The sequence below is a fragment of the Elephas maximus genome, chromosome 20 (assembly GCF_024166365.1).
Source record: "Elephas maximus indicus isolate mEleMax1 chromosome 20, mEleMax1 primary haplotype, whole genome shotgun sequence".
Taxonomy (NCBI): domain Eukaryota; kingdom Metazoa; phylum Chordata; class Mammalia; order Proboscidea; family Elephantidae; genus Elephas; species Elephas maximus.
The window spans coordinates 16,060,354-16,085,110 of record NC_064838.1 but is presented as its reverse complement, the minus strand read 5'-3'; the positions used below and the strand labels follow the sequence as shown (position 1 = coordinate 16,085,110).

At 40.5% G+C, this 24,757-nt stretch overlaps 1 protein-coding gene across 13 annotated transcripts in view; it reads left to right on the top strand.

The window, feature by feature from the left end:
- The window catches only part of FRMD4B (FERM domain containing 4B), a 386,278-nt gene extending 366,894 nt beyond the window's left edge, over nt 1–19,384 (top strand). For all 13 annotated transcript variants that reach the window (XM_049863176.1, XM_049863181.1, XM_049863177.1 and 10 more), the window contains 6 exons: nt 1,413–1,469; nt 2,788–2,935; nt 4,074–4,193; nt 5,328–6,139; nt 12,966–13,095; nt 17,906–19,384. In XM_049863176.1, the coding sequence (XP_049719133.1) occupies nt 1,413–1,469; nt 2,788–2,935; nt 4,074–4,193; nt 5,328–6,139; nt 12,966–13,095; nt 17,906–18,026 (1,388 nt within the window). In that variant the 3' untranslated portion in view covers nt 18,027–19,384. The remainder of the gene's footprint in view (nt 1–1,412; nt 1,470–2,787; nt 2,936–4,073; nt 4,194–5,327; nt 6,140–12,965; nt 13,096–17,905) is intronic.
- Nucleotides 19,385–24,757: the final 5,373 nt, after the last annotated feature.

The following is a 24,757-nucleotide window of genomic DNA, read 5'->3' as shown; positions in this document are numbered from 1 at the left end:
ATTTCTGGAACGTGTACATGCAAGGCTGATTGGGAAATATTTAAAGATATTAATAACGGGGGAATTTCAAGCAGTTTCATTTTCTTCGTAATACTCCTGTATTTTCCTAATTCTCAACAGTGTGTATCTGTTACTTTCATATTCAGAAAAAAAAGTAATCTAAGAAATCTAATTTAGGTAGCTTTCAAGCCCAGTTGGCCTTCCACATTTATCAACACTATTTTCAGCCGTGATCATTGGCTGGGATATGATTGTATTTCCTTGATTTCATGATCAGTTTTTCACATTTTAACATCCGTGAAATTGAGGTATTTCTTATACTAGAAGGTGTCTGATGATTATAACTGACAGTATCTTTGTTTTACTGGGACACGAAATAGTTAACATTTTACTACCAACAGCATGTTATATTTGATGAAATGTGGTAACTGGCCATTTGATGTCTAAAGCAGAGGTACGGCATTTGAAAAGTGAATTCACAGACCTGAGCCCAGAAGTACCAGTCAGCTAAAAAAAAAAAATACCAGTCAGCTACAGCTGGAGAATTCAGGGTGACTTTGGCTCTGAATAACAGAACCAGTTGGCCTTGGCAGTGGTTACCTACAAAGACGGGTGATTAGCAGCACACTTCACTTGCATGGCCATTTGTCATGGCCCATTCATCCCCAGACTCCAAGATTCAAGTGTTCTCCTTCACAGTGACTGACATTTGGGCAGCAGATGGTGTCAATGGCTGAAGATATATTGGATAGACCTTTTTTTTTTTTTTTAAGTGTGCCTGACAGCTGACTGTACTGGCACCTCACCTCCAAGCTCCATCATGTGTCTAAATTAAGAGAAAGTCTGCCTGGCTCTGAAAGAGATTAACATTTGAGATTGGATGGGGAGATCCCCTTTATAATGGCTGTGAAGCTTGCATTGAGGTGTCCTGTTTGCTTGTAGCTCTGCCAACACCCTCGACGCTGAGGATGGAATGATTTGCCAAAGCAGATCAATACATCTGAGATGTCTTTTTTCACTACTTAACATTTGATGGGTATCAGTAATACTCAGAGTACTATGGGTGTTTCTAGCTTGTTGGTTGTAAGCATTCATTATAGAGGGTAAAGTTTTTGTCCGGTGTAGAGTTTTGATTTAAAATCAAAATGCCCTTGAAGTCGGTTCCATTTTAAGAAATAATCTAATATCATACTTGAATAATAAATGTGTAGACATTTGTATATACAAAATGTGTATATCTTCAGTAGCAGGTAAATCAATTTCTTACGATAAGTTATTATTCTTGATGCACTATAATTAGTTATATTTATCTAGTTAAAAACAAACTATACTCCACTGAGGATGGCTTTGTTAAGCTCACTATGTGTGCATAAAGGCACAGTTGTACTAAAGATGGTTATTTCTATTCACAGAAGACATAATCCCATCAGAGAGTAGCTCCTTGTCCGACACAACCGCCTATGATGATCGTAAGTGGCTCCCCCTTTTTTCTTTGAAAAATGTTATATATTCTGAGATATTGAAGTTTTTGTTTTTTGGTTTTTTTTTTTAAGTAAAGTCTACTTGTTATTCTTTTTTGGAAAGTAGAACAAACTAACTTATATTTATGCAAAATGGTTGAGAAAGGAAATACGATAATTGACCAGATTAAGTCAATATTAACAACCAACCATACAAATCACTTGATTTCAGGAAATTAGAATACCGTAATATGAGCAAGTAAGTCTCTCAACAAGGATTTGTAAGACTCTAGGTTTTTTTTTTAACCTTTTAGTTTGAGATAATTGTAAACTCACAGGAAGTTGCATAGAAAATGCATAGTCCTTCGCCCAGCTTCTCCAATTGGGGCGTCTTATAATCTCAGAAGTACAGTATCAATACCATGTAATTATAATGTGGACTTTGATCATCACTGTATTCTGGATAAGTTGGAGTTTTTTGTTTTGTCTTTGTTTTTCTTAGGGAAAAAAAAAAAACACTTTCTAGAAATTGGGTAACTTATCCTTTTGTCAGTTGCATCAGGTAGGCCGTACCTATGGCAATGGGCTATGTTGGTTCAATACATTTCATGATGGAATGGCTTTCATATCAAGTAATAGGGTATTTCCTATTAGTCCCCTTGTACTTAAACAGACGAGTCTGTTATCTATCAAATGTGATTTGTAGTTTTTTGAGGCATGCAGGGAGGCTATTAACTCCCACGCAGGCCCTACTGCTTTATCCTCAAAGTTTTATGGTGCACAAAATCCCACCATTTCAGAATTCTTCCTTTGAGCTAAGGTTTGGTCATTCTTGCCTTTCCTCTTCGTAAATGCACATTTCAGTGGGAGACATAAGAAGTCTCTAATGACTTAGCATAAATTTGTTTCCAGTTTCAGCATTTGCAGTGATAGGACGAGCCTTTGGTTAGCCAGAGAGGCCTGAGAAGTTTAAAACGTAAAGGTAACCAAAAGTAACCCAGGCCACGTTTTCAGGCCAATATAACTTTAGAAAAAGTACAGTATCACCCCTACCACCTAAGCGATTTCTTTGTTCGAAGTGGCACCTCTTGAACTGGCAAAAGCTGAATCATGTCCACAGGAGAGGATCGAGTAATTTCTTTTTCCTAATGTACAAAAATATAAAAATGAATTTTTTGAAACTTACGTACTTCTAAATACATCATCTTTGGAAGAGAGCAGCTTGTTCACTAGATCTTCTAATTTCTTTTATGAGATATTGGCAAGATTTGTATTTCCTTATCTGGTTATCTACTTATTTGTTCATTCATCTATGTGCATATTATAGCCAACGACTCCTTTACTCTGGCTGGGCAACGTTCGAGTTCGGTCCCTCATTCTCCAAGGATTCTTCCCCCCAAGTCTCTCGGAATTGAGCGAATCCATTTCAGAAAGTCATCTATCAATGAACAGTTTGTGGATACCAGGCAGTCCAGGTGAGAGGTTACACCATCAGCAAGGTTCATACCTGGCAGCTATGAAATCTTTTTTCCAGAATGGTTGACAACACTTCCGAATGATCTCATTTATCCTTTCAGAAGGTGTTATCTTGCTCATTCCACTTAGGAGCAAACTGAAGCATAAAAACTCAGTTGCTTGTTGTTGACGGCAAGTGGATGTGTTTTAAGAGATCCTTTAAAAAACATTTGGGTATTCCTTGTTTTTAAAGTCCATTTGATTTGTGTTAGGTCTGGGTATAAGGACATTCATTATTATCAAGATTTGGGTCTAATGTCCAAAATTCACTTTCATAACCCAGGCTCTGAGGAAACTGTCGTTAAATATTACTCTGTTAAAGCGAGTGACAGGACTGACTTCGATCCAATTCATAAACATGGACTTAACCACTTTTTTAAATCGTAAAATAGATAATACAGCTTTTTCCTCATGTGTCTCAGATGAGCAGTGCAAAGTGACTTAAGGAAATTATTAGACCTCTAGACCAGGAATCTGCAAACCATGGTTTGCGGGCTAAATTTGCCCCACTGCCTGTTTCTGTATGGGGCAGGAGCTAAAAATGGCTTTTGTATTTTTTTAATAGTTGGGAAAAAAATCAAAAGAAATATTTGACAGCTTGCAAAAATAATGTGGAATTTGAATTTCAACATCCATAAATAAAGTTTTCTCGGAACACAGCCGTGCCCATTCATTGGGATATTGTCTATAGCTGCTTTTGTACTTCCTGTTTTTGGTTTTGGCAGAGCAGAGTAGCCACAACAGAAACCGTTTAGCTCACAAAGCCAAGATTATTTACTATCTGGCCCTTGACAGAAAAAGTTGGCCGACCTCTGCTCTAGTTGTTCACCATCTACTATATTCAGTCAAAAGAAGACACTCTTTAAAAGGTCTTTTATTTTTTCCCTTCGTGTTTATGACTCAGAGAGGCAAACCCATAGGCTTCCCCTAAAACTCATCTTGGACCTACCCAGATACTAAGCCACAGGGACACTTTTCCCGTTTTTCTCTCTGCTCTTCCCTTTAGTTTCCGGCAAGCTTTATATCAGTTTATGACAAGTTGCCGAAGATGTTGGGAAGCTTATCATTTCCTGAATTCTTCCTTTTTTATCTTCACAGGGAAATGCTGTCGACACACAGCAGCCCTTACAAAACTCTGGAGAGGCGGCCGCAGGGAGGACGAAGCATGCCCACCACTCCGGTCCTTACCCGCAACGCCTACAGCAGCAGCCACTTGGAGTAAGAGCGTGTCATTCCAGTTGCTTTGGCTTTGTTGATTTTTGGTTCAAGGCTCTGTCTTACTTTGTTGAGTTTTTTTAATCATGTTGAGTGACTTTTCTGCTTCTAGGCCCTATTTTATCGATAATACATTTTCTGCTAATTTAGTTTCAAATATGTCAGCCAAGAAAATGTAGTCAGTTTCTTTGAGTATACATTGGATTCCTTGTTCTTTAATTTCCCTAAAGAGGGACTACCATTCTCATCCTCAGAAAATGTGAAATTTGTTATTCAACTTGAAAGCAACGCTTTCAAGTGTCTAGTGAGTGCCAGGTTCTGTGCTAAGTATAAATATATATATACTAAATATAAATATGCATTATATTACTTACCTTCAACAACAAACCTGTTGTGAGGTAGATATTAGATACTGTTATCATCCTCATTTTACAAACATGGAAGTGAAGACCCAAAGGTTAAATATCTTGCCCAAGCTCATACAGCTGGAAAATGGGCTATGACTCAACACAGATACTGCTGACTCCAGAGCCCAGGCCTGCTCCACTGTGCAATGCTGCCTCCACCCTATAATGTATACCAATATCCTGTGGGAAGAGAAGACCCTGCAAACATATGTGGGTTTTGTTCAGGCTTTGATGTAGGTTGTACACCATCCGTCAGTTTATCTCCCCTACCCTCAAGAAAGGATTTGGATTGCACGGTTGGCAGACCCTGGTTCTTCTCTCGTTTTGACTTCTCTCCTATGTTGAACTTAGGAGTCCCTGGGTGATGCAGACTGTTGAGCAATCAACTGTTAGTGAAAAGATTGGCAGTTCTAAGCCTCCCAGAGGTACCTTGGAACACAGGCCTGGCGATCTGCTTCCAAAAGGTCATAGCCTTGAAAACACTATGGAGCAGTTCTGCTCTGCACACTTGGGGTTGTCATGAGTTGGAATCAACTCAACAGCAGCTAACAACAACAACATTGAACTTGAGTGTGCAAATTGATTCTGTTGTGCAGTTAGCTTTGGAAATTTTAAAACCTGTGTTGCAATTCAGAAGTTATTAAATCATTCAGTGTGGTGTTCTTTCTCTTTCTACCTGCCCTTTTTTCCTCCTTTCTGACTTACAAGTTTGCCCTCATCCTCTTTTCAGGCCCGAATCTTCATCTCAGCACTGCCGCCAGCGGAGTGGAAGCCTGGAGTCCCAGTCCCACCTGCTGTCTGAGATGGACAGCGATAAGCCATTTTTCTCCCTCTCCAAATCCCAAAGAAGCAGCAGCACCGAAATCCTTGATGACGGGTCTTCCTACACCAGCCAGTCAAGCACGGAATACTACTGTGTGACGCCAATTGCCGGCCCGTATTACACCACCCAGACTCTGGACACTAGGGCCAGGGGTCGGAGAAGGTCAAAGAAGCAGAATGTTTCTACTTCAAATTCAGGAAGCATGCCCAACCTAGCACAAAAGGATAGCCTGAGGAACGGCGTCTACTCCAAGAGTCAGGAACAACCCCCTTCCAGTTACTATATTGCGGGGTACACGCCATATGCAGAGTGTGATCTTTATTACACCGGCAGCTATGTGTATGAAAATGACACTGAAGGACAATACAGTGTCAATCCTTCCTACCGGTCCTCAGCCCACTATGGATATGACCACCAAAGGGACTACAGTAGGTCCTTTCATGAAGACGAGATGGACCGGGTACCTCATAACCCATATGCAACTCTCCGGCTGCCGAGGAAGGCAGCTGCTAAATCGGAGCACATCACCAAAAATATCCACAAGGCCTTAGTCGCAGAGCATCTGCGTGGCTGGTACCAGCGGGCCTCTGGGCAGAAGGATCAGGGCCACAGCCCACAGACTAGCTTTGACTCAGACAGGGGATCACAGAGATGCCTGGGGTTTCCTGGGCTGCAAGTACCTTGTTCTCCAAGCAGTCGGGCATCATCCTACTCTTCAGGTAAGAATATGATACAAAAAAACCAAACCAGTTGGCGTTGAGTTGACCCCAACTCATGGTGACCCCATTTGTGTCAGAGTAGAACTATGTTCCATAGGGCTTTTTTTTTAATTTTTTATTGGGCTTTAGGTGAAAGCTTACAGTACAAATTAGTTTTCCATTTGGTAGTCTGTACATTAAGTGTTCCATGACATTGGTTGAATTCCCCACAGTGTGTCAGCATTCTCCCCATCTTCAACCTGTGTTCCCTGTTTCCTTTTGTCTGGATTTTCTACCTCTTCCTGTCTTCTCGTCTTTGCTTTTGGGCAAACATTGTCCTTTTGATCTCGTATAACTGATTGTTCTAAGGCACCTGTTCCTCTCAGTTGTTCTTGTTTATTTTATGGGCCTGTCTGTTGTTTGAAAAGTGGCCTCCAGGAATGGCTTCAGTTCCAGGTCAGAAGGGTATCTTAGGGCCATGGTCTCAGGGATTCCTCCAGTCTCTGTCAGATCAGTAAGTCTGATCTTTTTTATAAATTTGATTTTTTGCTCTACATTTTTTTCCCACTCTGTCCAGGTCCCTCTGTTGTGATTCTAGTCAGGGTTGTCAGTAGTGGTAGCTGGGCACCATCTAGTTCTGGTCTCAGGCTGGTGGAGTCTGTGGTTCATGGGGTCCATTCCTTTGGACAAATTGCTCCCTTGAGTCTTTGATATTCTTCACTCTCTTTTGCTGCAGACAGGAAGAGACCAATAGATGTATTTTAGCTGGCCATTCACAAACCTTTAATACCCCAGATGCTACTCACCAAAGTAGGATGCAGAACACTGTCTTTATGAACTATTGTTGTGCCAGTTGACCTAGATGTCTCCCAAGTCTATGGTCCTTCACCTTCAAGCCTAGGAACTAGGTGTTTGGTTATGTCTAAAGAAGTTTCCATGACTGTGTCCCTTGTGTGCTGTATTGTCTATGTTAATATACATGCAGCACCTGCAATTATATATGTAGAAATATCTACAACCAAACCTATGTCTGCTAGTAGGTGTGCTCCCTTACACCCTCCTACACCTCTTTAGCATACCTATCTACCTATGTATCCATTCATAAACTATTGTTTGTTAATACCATTGTTGTAAGATTTTTTATATTATAGTAATTACCCTAAAACTGCCCTTTATTCCTGCGTGCCTTTCAGTGCCTTCCTTTGCCTTGGTCATGTGCTGACTCCTACTCCATAGGGCCGATTTTTGGGAAGTAGATCTCCAGGCCTTTCTTCTCAGGTGCTCTGAGTGGACTTGAACTTCCAACCTTTTGGTTAGCAGCTGAGCATGTTAACACTTTGCACCACCCAGGGACTCTGAAGGAACCTGACACCCAGATTTAATTTATGTCCCCCACCTACCCAAAACCAGTCCATTCAAGGCTCACAAGACCAGAACCTAAGTCACGGGGGCGGTAGCAATTCAATGGAGTAACAATAAGAATCATCAACTTAAAAACTGAGTTATTCTCTCCAGCTTTCCAAAGAATACAGTACACATGAGTCCAGTGAAGCAAGTTTTAGATTCAAAGCCAACATTTATTGAGCGCCTACTATACTTGCCACTCTTTGGGGGGCCTTCACACAGTTTTTCTTTTCTGGGCTTTAGGTTGACAACCACACCTCTTAAATATATTCAGGCCACTGAGATTTGGTATTTTAAAGGAATAGAGCAAACCCTCCAGGCAAAGCAGAAAACTTGACAATGATGTATCCATCCCTGTCCCCCAGGAGGAATTTGATCATCTGAGGGCAGTTTGTATTGAATGCTCAGGTACCTGCATAAGGCTTGTAATAATTCTAAGAGGAGCTGGTGTTGATTAAGCACTGTACCAAGCACTTTGCATGTCTTAATTGGGTAACCATATGATATTTTACTTTGTGGTTGGTTTAAGGAGTTCTCAAATTTTAATTAGAAGAGAGGTTGCCTTTACCTGTTGACTTTGGACTCTAACTCTACTAACATTTGTGGAAGGCTTCCTGGGTACTCCAGCTGTGCAAAGTACTTTAAGTAGAGAAATGGAGGTAGAGGGGGAGTCTGCGTATTCAATTTGTTCATCAAACAAGCAGGCACTTCCATGATGCAGAGGAGCCAGTTCCTGTCCTCAGTGAGCATACAATGTATTTGGAAGCCGGAGGAATGTATAAAAATTAAGCAATTTTAAAATTCAGAGAAATGAATGGAGTCCCTAGTGTTGTAAACAGTTAACACGTTGGGCTGCTAACCAGAAGGTTGGAGATTTGAGTCCACCGAGAGGTACTTCCCAAGAAAGGCCTGGTGATCTACTTCAGAAGAATCAACAATTGAAAAACCTATGGAGCACAGTTCTACTCTGACCCAAATGGGGTCGCCATGAGTCAGAGTTGACAGCAACAGGTTTTAAGAAATGAATGGATAAAAACCAGAGGATAATATGTCTTGGCTCCTCTCTTAAGCATGGTACCTCTAGTAAGACTTAGTACAGGGGTATCAGAACCGTCGTGTAATCATCATTGAAAACTGTCCCTTTAAAAGTTTTATATGCTTGTTGACAAGGGGCATGTCCATGGAGATTTCTATTTGGATTCAAGTACTTTCTATTTGTGTAGGACTTTGAACTTCCGCTTTCTCATCTGTTACAGCATCTAACCTATGAAAAGGCTCTTATAGTTATTTCCTTTTGTTTGTGGCTCGGATCTAGAGAATGCCTTTCCTCCCTCTGAAATTCAGGGCGTTGCATGAGAAACTTTCAGAAGCCAAACCTGACCAGAATGCTACAAGTAAAGAACCAAACAAAAAGGGCTGGGATTCATATGGACAGTCATCAGGGCACAGGGCTGGGGTGATACCTCTTTCAACAGTGTGGCCCAGGGAGAAGCAGGTGTAACTCAGGAACCTCAACATTCCTGGCAGTTGGTTTAGTATCTGGGGCAAAGGTAAGAATTACCTTACACGTCCTGGTTCATACCTGGAGTGAGCCGTGCTGACACCAGCAGGATTTGGTCCCACAGACTAAAAGACATCACTTTTTAATTTTTTTTTTTTTTTTTTAGAGGAATAGAGGTAGAATCAGTGCTACTGGAATTTTCCTCATTTCCGTCTACGTTTTATAGCCATAGATATATATGACATCAGACATGCATCATTGTCGTAGAGAGATAAGTTTTCAACTATTTGCCAAGTTAGTCAGGGATTTTGTAGTCCCTTTCAACCTTCTCGGTGACTCAGTTTTAGTAGTAACGGCATTAATCATTTATTGGTCGTTTACCACGTGCCACGCAGTGCACTCAGCACCTCATACACGTTATCCTGCTTAGTCTTGGCAACAGTTCCATTAGATGGATGCTGTTTATTTTTATCCTGATTTTGCAGCCAGAGGGACCGTGGTGGTTCAGTGGTAGAGTTCTCACCTTCCTGGCAGGAGAACCAGGTTAGATTCCTGGCCAGCGCACCTCATGTCTATCAGTGAAGATATGCGTGTTGCTGTGATGCTGAACAGGCTTCAGCAGAGCTTCCAGACTAAGACGGATTAGGAAGAAAAGCCTGGCTACCTACTTCCAAAAATCAGGCAATGAGATGGATCACAATGTTTCGATCCTGTTGTGCCTGGGATCGCCATGAGTTGGAGGCTGAATCCAGTAGCTAACAACAACAACAAATTTTGCAGCCAGGGTAACTTGGGCTTAGAGTGTTTAAATGGCCCTACCTAAAGCCTTGCAACTCATAAGGGGTGGGGTGGTGGAATTCTATCTCAGTTCTGTCTGACATCTTAATCACCAAGCCCCACAGCCTGTAACTTAGAGTTAGGAAAAATTCTTTGAAGCTCAAAGTGAGAGTGTTACATCTTTTAATCAAAACCTCTTGGCATTCAGGGCTGTGGAAGAGTTTTGAAATGTGTTTGTCCCACTCTGGTGGCAGGTGCTTTGTGAGTGAGAAAGAGAAGGGGAGGAAGCAAATAGCTTGAAGTGGGAAATGGACAAGAGCAGGAAGGATCCATGGCAGTGCTGGGTTTTTGAGTCTTGCATGACCAACATGACATTGTGGTCACCTTATGCATCCTAGGCATGGAGCAGGACTGGCTGGTTTTATAGAGAGGACAGCAGACACCCAGCAAGGAGGCGTTCACTCGGCTTCACCCCACAATTATACCCTTGTCGTGTTACAGTTCAGTCCCTCTGTAGTACAAAATCTTCTCTTCTTCAATTCCTTTTCATACTAGTTCCCACCCTGCCCACACCCCACCCAACCCCACCCTTTTTTTTAAGGCAGAAGTTGTCTTGATCCTGCTAGTGGCCACTGCTAAACACTCAAGTATCAACAAATCACATTACAGAATGATTTCCCTCCAAAGTTCCCCAAGACACTCACTCATCACCGTATCGTTACAGCTAAAGTCTTGTATGCCCAGCTACCACAGCCCGAATGGGAAGATTTTTTTCTGACTATATAAGAGGGTCCCCTCCCACCCCTGATTTGTCTTTTTTTTTTTTTAATATGTAACAGCTTTATTGAGATGTGTTTCACATTGATTTGTCTCTTTGGTTATTTTAATAGTTACCATTTATTGTTTACTCGGTACCAGGCACAGTGATAAAGATTTTCATCTTATTTAGTTACCTTATTTAATCCTGATATCAGCCATGTTGTTGCATGTCGTCAAGTCGATTCCAACTCAGAGCAACCCTATAGGACAAAGTAGAACTGTCCCGTAGAGTCTTCTAGTCTGTAATCTTTATGGGAGCAAATCACCAGGTCTTTTCTCCTAAGGAGCCCCTGGTGGGTTCAAACTGCCAACCTTTTGGTTAGCAGCCGAGTGCTTAACCATCGTGCCACCAAGGCTCCTTCTGTCAGCCCTAGGCAGGATGTATTTATATTATTATCCCCACTTTACAGATGAAGAAACTTCAGCTGAAAGAGGATAAGCTATTTGCCCAAGGTCACACGGCCATTAAGTGAACAAATTGGAAGGGGAGCTCCACTGATTTCAATCCCTGGCCCCTTTTTTTTTTTTTTCCTTGCAGTAGTGTTTTGTAGGTTTCTTTGTATAGGTCTTTTACATCCCTGATTAGATTTATTCCGAAGTATTTTTTTTTTTTTAGGGGTTATTATAAGTGGTATTGTTTTGCTGATTTCCTTTTCATCGTTCTCTTTATTGGTGGATAAGAATCTACCTGATTTTTGTGTGTTTATCTTATATTCTGCTACTCTGCTGAATCTTTCTATTAGTTCCAGTAGTTTTCTCATGGAGTCTTTTGGGTTTTCTATGTATAATATCATGTCATCTACCAACATACAATACAGGAGAGGTTAGTACAACTGGACTAAACTGAAAGCAGAGAAGTTTCCTGAATACAACCGAACGCTTCGAAGGCCTGAGTAGCAGGGATGGGGGCCTGGGGGCCATGGTTTCAGGGGACATCTAGGTCAATTGGCATAACAAAATATATTAAGAAAATGTTCTGCATCCCACTTTGGTGAGTGGTGTCTGAGGTCTTAAATGCTAGCAAGCAACCATCTAAGATGCATCAGTTGGTCTCGACCCACCTGGAGCAAATGAGAATGAAGAACACCAAAGATACAAGGTAAATATGAGCCCAAGAGATAGAAAGGGCCACATAAACCAGAGACGCCATCAGCCTGAGACCAGAAGAACTAGATGGTGCCCAGCTACCACCAATCATTGCCCTTACAGGGAACACAACAGAGAATCCCTGATGGAGCAGGAGAACAGTCAGATGCAGACCTCAGATTCTCATAAAAAGACCAGACTTAATGGTCTCACTGAGACTAGAGGGATCCTAGAGGTCACGGTCCCCAGATCCTCTGTTAGCCCAAAACTGGAACCGTTCCTGAAGCCAACTCTGCAGACAGGGATTGGACTGGACTATAAGACATACTGATGAGGAGTGAGCTTCTTGGCTCAAATAGACACATGAGATTATGAGGGCAGCCCCTGTCTGGAGGCGAGATGAGAAGGCAGAGGGGGCCAGGAGCTGGTTGAATGGACACGGGGAATACAGGGTAGAGAGGAGGAGTGTGCTGTCTCATTAGGGAAAGAGTGGCTAGGAGTACATAGCAAGGTGTGTATAAGTTTTTGTATGAGAGACCGACTTGATTTGTAAACTTTCACTTAAACCACATTAAAAAAAAAATTTTTTTTAAATATGTCATCAGCAAATAGGGACAGTTTTACTTCTTCCTTTCCAATTTGGATAGCCTTTATTTCTTTTTCTCGCCTGTTGCTCTAGCTAGGATTTTCAGCACAGTGTTAAATAGGAGTGGTGATAAAGGGCATACTTCCCTTGTTCCTGTTTCAAGGGAAAGGTTTTCAGCCTCTCTCCATTGAGAATGATGTTGGCTCTTGGTTTTGTACAGATGTCCTTTATTATGTTGAGGAATTTTCCTCTTATACGTGTTTTATTGAGAGTTTTTACCAGGAATCAGTGTTGGACTTTGTTAAATGCCTTTTCTGCGTCTAGTGAGACGATCGTGTGGTTATTTATATAGTGAATTACGTTGATTGATTTCCTAATGTTGAGCCGTCTTTGCATACCTGGTATGAATCCCACTTGGTTGTGGTGTATTACTTTTTTGAAATGATGCTGAATTCTATTGGCTAGAATTTTTGCATCTATATTCATGAGAGATACTGGTCTACAATTTTCTTGTTTTGTGGTGTCTTTGCCTGGTTTTGGTATCAGGGCCAATCCCTGGCTCTTGAGCTCTAGTCTGTGTACAGCTAATTGTAATACACATCTAAATGACCTACAATTTTTTTCACTTTGCATATTTTTAACAATTTTCTCTGTCTTTTCATTTTCAATTCTAGTGTCTTCTACAAATGCCTCTGGAAACTGGAGAACCCAGATAACTGTTGGGGTATCTGACTATGAAGCTCCACATTCTCCTTACACCAGCTGCTATGGAAATGTGTACAATCCTTTGCCCTCTCCAGGCAGGTAAGAAAGCAACGCTCTCAAATTCTAGCAGCCTGTCCCTGTTCAGGAAACCTTGGTGGCGTGGTGGTTAAGTGCTATGGCTGCTAACCAAAGGGTCAGCAGTTCAAATCCACCAGGTGCTCCTTGGAAACTCTGTGGGGCAGTTCTACTCTGTCCTATAGGGTCACTATGAGTCGGAATCGACTCGACGGCACTGGGTTTGTTTTTTGGTTTGGTCCCTGTTCAAAAGAATTCAGGGATCCAATTTTACCTTATAAGCGCTTACTAATCCAGCTCCATAAAAAAACCAAAACCAAACCTGTTGCCGTCGAGTCGATTCTGACTCATAGCGACCCTATAGGACAGAGTAGAACTGCCCCATACGGTTTCCAAGTAGCGCCTGGTAGATTCAAACTGCCAACCTTTTGGTTAGCAGCCGTAGCTCTTAACCACCATGCTACCAGGGTTTCCAATCTAGCTCAGGCGTTGGCAAATTACAGCCCACAGGCCAGATCTAACTGCCACCTGTTTTTGTAAATAAAGTTGTGTTGGAAAACAGCTCTGCTCATTCATTTATATATTATTTATGGCTGTTTTTGCCTTACAAGGGCAGAGCTGAGTGGTTGTGACAGAGACCATATGGCCTGCAAAGCCAAAAATACTTACACCTGACCCTTTAAAAAGAAGTTTGCTGACCCCTGATTGAGCTCATTTAAAATTGACACTGTTGTCAGAGTTATATAATATCGGAACCTGAAGGTTGTGTTTTTGTTTTGTTTTTACTTGTAATATTTGAAGCTGTATTGTAAGATGTCCATTTTAGACTCTTTTGGAACCTGGCAGGGAAAAAAAAAATTTTTGGCTGAAAGTGAATACAAAATCTCTCTCCTCCAGAAAAGGCTGTTCATACCAAGATTCCTAGTAGACAGTTGGTGGGCGTGATTTCAAACATTTGCTGTCTTTTTGTATAGACCCTGTGTTCTCCAGGCAGCAACAGACGCACTCAGCTGTCCTGACTGTCTGTAAAAGTTGCTTTTGGTAAACATGTAGTGGAAATATACAAGAACAACTTGTTAAAATGTGATATAAAAAACAAAAAAAATTTTTTTTTTTTTTTTACAAACTCTAAATTTACCTATTTTTCAGTTCTCTTTACACACAGGAGGAGTTAAGTTTGAAGGGGTCATTTCTCCTCCTCATTTTCTCACAAAATATAACCCACACTCATGGTGCCAAGAAATAAATAATTTTCTGTTTTTCTTTTTTTTCTCCAGAGCATTTAATTTGGCTCTCTTTAAATCAGACCGCCTCAGGCATATGAGATCCTCACAGGCTATCACTTATAAAGATCTCTCTACCGGTGAATTGAAGAGCTTAGCAGTTTAGAGCACTTGGTGTTATCAGCAAATTGGAGCTATTCAACCCCAAAGCCTCATTTTTTCATCCATATTCAGCAGGCGTTTTTCTTGGCTTGAAATATTAGGCCAATTGTCTCAACTCAACAAAGGGTATGCTCAAAATAGAATTTTAGTGAAAACATACCTCAGAAGACGTCAGATAGCTTGGGCTTCTGTCAGTAATGCTTGAAAATGAATAATCGTAAACACCAAACTGACTTTGGCCCAAAATCTGAGCAGAACCTTTTTAATTCATTTCCGATCAATTCGTATAATACGTTTGCAAATAATTTTCACATTTGCATAATTTCAACTTTTTGTTTACACAGTGAGTAATGATATAAAACATTCAGTGCTTAAGACAGTTCTAATATCTTTAACATCAGTTTCACCGGGCTCAGGAAGTGCTAAACATTTTTAGAGAATATCTGTTTTACCAAGTGTACTTGTCTATTTCAGCTGGTCCTAGATGGCTTGATAGGGGAGGTTTATGTCAGAGGGACATAATGGACAGGGAATTAGAAGCTATTTAAAGATTCCTTTAAAAAAATTTTTTTTTTCTTTTTGTGTGTGTGGAAATCCTGGTGGCATAGTGGTTAAGTGCTATGCCTGCTAACCAAAGGGTCGGCAGTTTGAATCCACGAGGCACTCCTTAGAAACTATGGGGCAGTTCTGCTCTGTCCTGTAGGGTCGCTATGAGTCAAAATCGACTCAACGGCACTGGGTTTGGGTTTTTTGGTTTATTGTGTGTGTAGGGAAACCCTGGTGGTGTAGTGGGTAAGTGCTACAGCTGCTAACCAAACGGTCAAAGTTTGATTCCACCAGGCGCTCCTTGGAAACCTGATGGGGCAGTTCTACTCTGTCCTATAGGGTCGCTATGAGTCAGAATTGATTCGACTGCACTGGGTTTGGTTTTTTTTTTCTTTAATTGTGTGTGTGTATATGCCTAGTAAAAGCTCCTTGTGGAAGACTTGGAAACTACAGGGCTAAATAAGTAGGAAATAATTCCACCATCCAGAGATAGCAGCTATTAACATGTTGGCACTGTCCCCCCATTTTTCTGAATCCATTTTTAACCTGGGCATAATATTACATATGTAATTTTACGTCTTGTTATGTTGTGTATGAAATTCTACATCCAAGTTTTTTACTCAACATTATACCACAAACATGTTCCTGTGTTCTTGAAAGACTCTGACCAACATTTTATTTGACCAATATGATATTCTACTCTATAAATATATTATACTTTATTTACTTGACCAAACCAAACCAAAGCCATTGCCTTCGAGTCAATTCTGACTTAACAATGCCCCCATTTTTAACATCTGAGTGTTTTTCAGGTTTTTTTTATTATTATTATTCTTTTGTTTTGTTTCTGTTAACATCTTTGTACAAAATATTTGCCTAAATTCCAGATTAGTTCCGTAGGATACATTCTGGTAGGTAGAATTAATGGATTAAATTGAAAAGTGTATTTTTTTAAGCTCTTACTTTCCATAAAGATTTGCCAGTTTACCCTCCTAGCCACAGAGTTATAGGTGTGCTGATTTCCATTTATTTAAAGTTTTTTGTAATTACGATACAGTTTGATCAGTTTAACTTGACGCCTTAGCGTGGCGGAGCCCTGGTAGTACAGTGGTTAGGCATTTGGCTGCTAACCAAAAGGCCGGCAGTTCAAATCCCCCAGCCACTCCTTGGAAACCCTATGGGGCAGTTCTACTCTGTCCTATAGGGTCGCTATGAGTGGGAATCACCTTGACGGCAATGGGTTTGGTTTGGTTTTTTGTTAGCATGGCAAATAGAATAACAACCATTTATAAAGCTTTGGAAATTTGCTGTAAAATAGCATAAATAATTTTTTATAAAACACAATTTTTAAAATAAGAGAGAAATTGAATTTCAAAAATAAAAAAGAAAAGCCTTAGAACTGCCCTTGGATTTGAAATGCTTGGCAACATATCAATGGTTTTTTTTTAATAAATGAAATGTATATTATTTAGCTATCCTTTCCCCCAGAGTACCCAGGTACTAGATATTACAGAAAGCTACAAATATTTACCAATAAAATTTTTTCCCTAATATGATTTGGTATAACTTCTCAGTGACATAAACTTCCAAAAGTAAAAATGCTGAAGTCTTGTATGCTACTTAGTATATATATAATGTAGTCAAATGGCTCAGCTGTTGCAAACTCTGTTTTCAAATAACTTTTCCTTTCACGTCCTGTTTTCCATTTCCCCATCTCTTCCTTGCCTAACTCTACCTACGACTAGGCAAAACCAAGGGCTTCTGTCCCGGCGAATGGTTGTGTCTCCAGAAATGAGATCAGTCTTAAATTCTCTTTTGCTAAGTGTAGCCAACTGTAGTAAGTACAGTCGCTCAAATGTGTGTGTTGCTTCTGGCTTCACAGGAGCTTTGCTTGTTCTGGCCAATGTGTGAAGTTGTGAAATCTGACTTTGTGTTTATGTTAGATGAAAATACTAAATACCTGGATTTGCACAGTATTCCTGCTCTTCTTCCAAAGGCTTTTTTTTTTAATCATCTTTACTAAAAAATGTGGAAATTTCATATTTTAAGAACATCTACTAACTATGTAACCTGTTTTAATCAACTATTATCAGTTTTGCTTATTGGAATGGTTTGTATAAGGTGCTCTCATCTGGATGGACCGTCCGAATATGCCTATGGTTTTTAAATGGGATGCTGTTTGTTCAGTCATTCTCAGTTTACACTTGACTCATACACCCTAGAGATCTAACACACATACCAAGGTGCCCCTGGCCCCCTCTAAAAATATTCTTTTGTCCCTGAGGTAAACATCTAAAATATTCCTTTAATTTGAAGAATACCTAAAATGTGCCATGAAAGTAATTCTTCTGAAAAAGTTAAAAATATGACCCACACAAATAGAAAATAGGCCTGTGTCAAAGATTTATTTAAGCAATCAATGAGGGAAATAGCAGAATGTTACCACTGGTTGAAAGAGAATTTGTAAAACCGAATTTGACACACTGAAAGAGAGAATGCTGGAGTAAGGTTATGAAATTAGGTACAAAACCAGTTAACGTCCTACAGGGCAATAAAACTATAACTGTAAGCTTTTTCTATCAGACAGAAGTTATTTGAGTTTCTTCCACACTAAAAGTCCACAAATTAACGTGTAGCTTCACACAATCTGGGTTGTAATCAATGGTAAGTTGTAGTTAGACAAACATACATCTCCCTAGAGAATTAAATAGTCCTTGCATGGATCTGTTAGACAGTGCTCCAGTATGACACTGACAGGACACACAGTCATCCTGTCGCCTTACTTCAGGTTCTGGATAATTTTCCTTAACAGCACTCTCTACTAACGTCTTTGAGTGTAGTAGTCTTTGTTCTCAGGGCACAAAAATGACCACAAGAGTAACTTTTCTGGTTTCCTTTAACAGACAGTACACAGAGACCCATCAACTGGACAGTACAGCTGGAAACCGGTTGGAGGACAGCCTGGGGGGTAGTGAGCAGAGGCTCTTTTGGCATGAAGATTCAAAGCCTGGAACATTAGTCTGAACTGCAGTTGGACCACGTGACCAAGCACTGCGTTCTCACACTAGTGTGCCTTGCAATATGTGTTCGTCTTCCCAGAAGGCTGCTGGCATCAAAGGTTGAAGAGAAGACTTAGTTGCCCTCGAAGTGAGTCTCACACGAAGCAGTACAAAGCCGCTAAAGATGACTTGCCTTTCAAACTCCGGGCGGTAACCTAACAGAGCAAGGTCTGACCACACCTGGAACCATTGCCAAGAGAGGACTCAGCTTGAAGCCTTTATCAATAGCAAGCACTTTTTAAGAGAATGAAAGTTGTTGAAGGCAAACCTCAAAACTGAAAAGTGCGGTCAGGTCTTCAGTAGGAAAGAAGGAAAGGGGAAATTTCAGAGCACAATTCAAAATGATGAGAGGAGGTAAATCAGAAGCTCCTTAGTCATTGCTCACTGTTACAAAGTTTGAATTTGTGAGCTGACAGAGGAGAACATGCTATTTCTACACAGACGTGAACAATTTAGACAGTATTGGAAAATTACTTGAAGAGAGAGGCTGGATTTTCATGAAGTTCTGAATGAGTGTAAATGTTTTTAGGGTATTATAGAGTGATGTTTTTCATAAGCACCGTAAAATGGGTTCTGGAAAGACTTATTGCTGTAGCATCTTGTAATATAACTTTTGTGGTAGCAGATTGGGGAAAATGAAGCAGTTCACTGAATAACTGACAAACCCTGCTTGGAGAATTTTCTAAGGTACCATATCATTGAGCTCCTTTTTTCTTTCCACACCAATGGCATAACGTACTATTGTTATTCAGGCTGGTAACGCTCCCGTTTGGCTGTCATTGGCCATGGCAAACTTGACACAGAAAGTTTTTATAATCATGAGTTTCAAAAGGTATTTTAAGGTGATACAGAAAGAACCCGAACCAACAAAAACCACATTCTTTTAGATGATCGTGTGCCTTAAAATGGTGAACATTAGAAAATTAAACGTATCGTCTGGGTTCCGCAGGTAGCTCTACATCACCAAATGACAAAAAAAGATTAGTTGTTTAAAGAAAAAAAACAACACTAGTACTGCAAGCCGCAGTAGACCTGATTATGAGGCTATAACTACCTCATGCTTTCTTTGGAGGAACTAATTAGCTGTGGTTTATTGTGGGATTTTTTTTTTTAAAACAAATGATTTCCATATTCCAAATGGATTCTTTTTTGTCATCTTTACTCTGCTTCAGAATTCCATAAAAGGTGCTCCTTTTCACCCGCTTTTATACAGGTTCCTTGTTCATATTGTGAATAGAAATGTTTCTGAACAACTTTTTTGGAACATTTTCTATCTCTAGCCCAAAGCATGTAATATATACATAAAGACGATTTGTTAAACTGGTCCTTAGTCATTTGTATCATTAGAAATGAACTTGGGGGGAAAAAAAAAGACACGCAAAAAAAAAAGTAATAATTTATTCCTTTTTGCATATTTGTATAGACTCCTAGAAACAGAAATACCCTTCTGCCTATTCTTTTACTGTTCTGACTATTTTAAGACCTATTTTTTTACATAGGTCAATAAACTAAAGGTGTGCTACTGAAAACGTTTACTTATTCTTCCACTTACATTCAGAGTTCACAGAGCAGCTTAAAGTGCTATGGTGAGTCATCATGTTGGACAAGGCTTCAGATTTTTAGTTATAGCATTACCGTATTTTATTGATTCCAAGATGCACTTTTCTTTTTTTTTTTTGTATTTACATCTTTGAAATTGGGATCTGCCTTTTGATAGATAGTCTGTCCTAGCTGAATTGGTAGTTTTTTTTTTCTTCTTCTTGGTGATACATGAAATAATGCTGTGTCTTACAATAATGTTGTCTTGGAGTTAATGAAATACGGTAGCTTATTGCCTCACAGACGATGACTGATGTGAAGCACTGGGTTTATTGGGAATCTTGGGAATGTTGTTTGTAACAAATAGTCCATAGTAGTTTTGTTGACTGGCAAGCAAGGTCTTTAAGATGCAGGAAAACATTTCACCTGACGTCTTTTTACCCTGCATTGCACAATGGGAAGAAAGAGATGGGAAATGAAATGTAGGAAGACGTTAGTATTAATATTTATTTCATTGCATGTAATGTGCATGAAAATGACATTTTCCTATTCAAGAGATGACAAGCTCAGAATTGCAAGTATACCTTTAAAGGACAAGTAGAATTTGGCTCCCAAAGTGGAAAATGGAAGCACAACGATCTTGCTGGATGATTCTTCCCCTCCACATACTTGTTTGCCTTTCTTGCTCTTTTTTTGGATGATATTTTATTGTGTTTTCAGTGAAGGTTTACACAGCAGTTTAGGTTCCCATTCAACAATTCCTACACAAGCTGTTCGGTGACATCGGTTACACTCTTTACAACGCGTGGAGTTCTCATCATCTCCGTTTGGGTGGTTTCGTTTTCTCTGCATATTTTTTGAAAAATCTCTCAACCACATTATTGGTATGCTTATTAAAAACCAAAAAGTAGCACAGGTAAATTTTTCAACATGTGAGCTTTCTCTTTTTTATTACGAAATATCATACACAGTATTTTTACACAAACAGTACGCACATTCTATGTTTGTTAGCCAACCACGCCCTTCCCCCGCGAGGTATTTTTTTGTAAGCTCTCTGCATAGTGCCCTTACAAAAAATACTCATGGTAAAAATTTTATATTCTAACAGAAAACAAATATATAACATTAAAACTTAATCAAAACCTGTAAGTTTATATGACACCCTCTAATTTGGAAACCCTGGTGGCATAGTGGTTAGAAGCTACATCTGCTAACCAAAAGGTTGGCAGTTCAAATCCACCAGGTGCTCCTTGGAAACCCTATGGGGCAGTTCTACTCTGTCCTTTAGGGTTGCTATGAGTTGAAGTAGACTATACAGCAGCAGGTTTTAATATAACAACTTCTTCATGTACTGTATATTCAAATGTTTTTCTATGCATATCATAGTTAAATAATAATTTAAAAAACTAGCATCGTATTACGAATACAGTTTTACAATCTTATTTTCACCTGGCCACTTGGGTCTCTCTTATATGGATTCGTATTGATCTACCTCATAAAGTTGTATATTTTACAAGATGGATTTAAAAACTGCCTCATCTTCCTGGATGTTTATATTTTTTTCTATTTTTGAGAAAATTCTTCAAAATTCTTCCATGTACCAGTAAAAGCTTAAATGTCATAAGCAATAAAGATTCTGGAATTGTCTTTCAACTATTAGTTTGGCCTATTCTTAGGCACTAAGCTCAGACTAAAGAGTTTCCCTTAATGTCAGTCTTTAAGAGCCTTCAGAATCAGTGTTCCATGTCGTAGAAAAGTCTAGACTATTATCTATAGCAGTAATAGTCAAACTCAGTGGTGAAAGACCTTTTTTTTTTAATTTCCAATCCATCGTGGACTGACAGTTTTGTAAAGTAAAAAGGGAATTACCAGAAAAATTAAAACATAAAAGAATGAAATTCAAACATACTCTGTAAAATAGAGGGTGAACGAAAAAGAGGAAGACCCTCAACGAGATGGATTGGCACAGTGGCTACAACAATGGGCTCAAGCATAGCGATTGTGAGGATGGCACAGGACCAGGCAGTGTTTCATTCTGTTGTACTTAGGGTCGCTATGAGTCGGAGCTGACTCGATAGCACCTGACAATGACAACAACTGTCAAGTTGCGATTAAAGTTTCTGAATGGTGACTCTCAATTTCTGTACTTACCTTGCCCCAAGGCCCAGGAACAGAGTTTGCAGACCACCTTTGAGTAGCAGCGACCTAGAGATACATCAAGGAGGTGCTTCAGACATGCTTGCTAGTAAGGCAAGCCCTTAGTTGTCCCTCGTTGTCTTGAAGGCGTAGAGATAGTCTGTCTTCAGAGAGAAGAATCTTTTCACACATACGTGGTGTCCAGATGATGGTGCAAAACTTTACTCATCTTTTAGCCCAAAGTTAGGTGAATCCCTCACCGCCTAGGTTCCTTTGTTGTTAGATGCCATAGGAATGAAATGATCCCCAGTCCTGTACCATCCACACGGTCAGTTCTGGACAGGGCTGTGTGATCCATAAGGTTTTCATTAGCTGATTTTCAGAAGTAGATCATCAGGCCTTTCTTCCTAGTCTGTCTTGGTCTGGAAGCTCTACTGAAACTCGCTCAGTATCGCAGGAACATGCAAGCCTCCACTGACAGACAGGTGGTGGCTGCACATGGCCGGGAATTGAACCCAGGTCTCCTGCTCGGAAGGTGAGAATTCTACCACTGAACCCCCACTGCGTGCGCTATGCTCCTTACATTATTTTTATCCCTTCCTCTGGATTCCCCTGTATCTTTCCTACCACTCGGCCTCCCCTCCTTCCTATCCTTACGCCACGCTGAAGTAGAAAAGCGTGAAGTATGCCTCGCTACGAAACTGAGTTGACGTTTGCTGAATTCTAGTTTAACGTGTGCCGGGCCATTGTGCTAAAGTACTTCCCGTGCATTCGTTCATGTCGTTCTCAAAACAACCGCATGAGCTGCTAATGGGGTTCCTATCGTTCCCATTTTACAGACAAGGAATCCAAGAATTAGAAATGTCAAGTAACTTACCAAAAATCATGCAACTATCAGAAGAAAAGACAGAAATAAACTCCAACCTGTCAAACTACCACCGCCTTGTTTAACGAATGCTTTCCACAAACAATTTCTCTGCAGGAAGGGTTGTAAACAGAATTTTTTTTCAATAATAAAAACTCAGCGGATTCATGCTAGGTCTAATAGAACTTCTTTACTACCTCTTCTTGGAGATAAGGGAAAGAATTTCATTTACCAGTGGCAGAAGAGCAAAGAGGTCCAAGTCCAAACACAGGTCAATATAATCCTTACCTAGGACACTACCTAGCTTAGGTAGCTAGGTGACTGCCCACAAGCATGACTGACTGCTGTGTTAGCTCATCTGTGGACCAGAGGCATTTCTTAAATTATTTTCTGGTCAATAAAATGCCTCGCACCAGGGAAAGTACTTGTTACAATCACAGATAGCCATAATGAGCTAAATATTGATCAGTAGCCCTGAAAATATCTATTGATCCTTCCCCGTTTTTTATTGCTCAGGCTCAGTATGATAATAGGAAAAGTTAGGTGCTCTAATAAAGTGGCCCTGGGCAGCACTCTAGGAATTTGGCTCTCTCCGATGTAAATGCTTGGGTGGGCACCAGCCACTTTTGATTCTCTTTGAAAAGAGTGAAACTGGGATTCAGCTCAGATTAGAACCTGAGTCCACCTGCAGACTGTATGTATTTATAACCCTTCCATCCTCTGCTACGTTTGATGATTCAGTGAAGAAGCTTGTCTTCCCCTGCAAAAGAACACAGGAGAATATGCATATGGATAAATAGGCTGTGTGAGGTATTTGTTGCTGTTTCTAACATGAAAACACACACATACCCCAACAATTTTCTTCGTTTCCTTTTGTATTTGAATATCAGCAGCCTTGGTAAGAATGGTGAGCCAGGGCCAGCGCAGGGTGGGAGCTGGCCTAACTTCTGAGTTTCAGCTAGCACTTCTCCTTTCTTGTATGCTTATAAACTTATGAAGTCCCCAAGTTTGAAAAGGTCTGTGATTTTCCACTGGGCTGTGCCACCCTCTAAGGGACATTTGGGAGTGTATTTCTGTGCTGTGAATTCTCTCAATAACTTGGAGGGACTACTGACATTCAAGGGAATCCCTGGGTGGCACAAATGGGTATGCACTCTGCTACTAACACTGAACTGTTTGTTGGCAGTTTGAAGATTGGCAGAGGTGCCTCAGAAGATAGTCCTGGCAATCTCCTTCCAAAAAATCAGCCACTGAAAATCCTATGGAGCACAGTTCTACTCTGACACACATGGGGTCTGACACACAGGGGATCAGGATAGGCTTGACGACAACTGGTTTTTCCTGGTGCAACTATACAAAAAGCTGGTCCTATTCCACATAAGGCTACAAAAGAGGAAGCCTCAGAAAGGTCCCCACACCCTTGGTTCCATGGCCACACAGTATGTGGTAAAGCTAAAACCGAAACCCATGTCTGTCTGACTCCACGTCTCATGCTCCTTATTAATCACGCCATCATAGAAAGCAATTGCGCAACAAGCACTGCCCTTACATGGAAACACATGAAAACGAAAAGGTCAGGGAAAGAACAAACAGGAGAGCAGGCCTGGGGAGGAAGACGAAGGAAGGCTCAGAGGGAAGGCTGGAAATCAGATGAGCCAGGTGCGTTTTCAAGACATGCAATTCAGACACTTCCGGTCAAGGTGTGGCTCGAAGACATTCCTAATGTCGAGCCAGTTAAGAGCCAGCTGGACTGGAATCACCTTTGCCGAAAGGGTGGAGGAAACTTTGCAGAGAGGAAAAGGAGCAATAGCATCTGAGGAATGCACCCAGAAGATTTGGGATGTAATCCCTGGTGGCGTAGTGGTTAAGAGCTACCAGGCACTCCTTGGAAACCCTGTGCAGCAGTTCTACTCTGTCCTACAGGGTCGCTATGAACAGGAATCTACTTGATGGCAATGGTTTTCTTTTTCTTTTTTTTTTTTAAGCATCCCAGGAAGGATCCCTGGTGGCACAACATTTAAGCACATGGCTGCTAATCAAAAGGTTGGTAGTTCAAACCCACCCAGACCTGGCAAGGTTATAACCTAAAGGTTATAACCTAGGAAACACTTTGGGGCAGTTCTACTCTGTCACATGGGGCCTCTGAGTCAAAAATT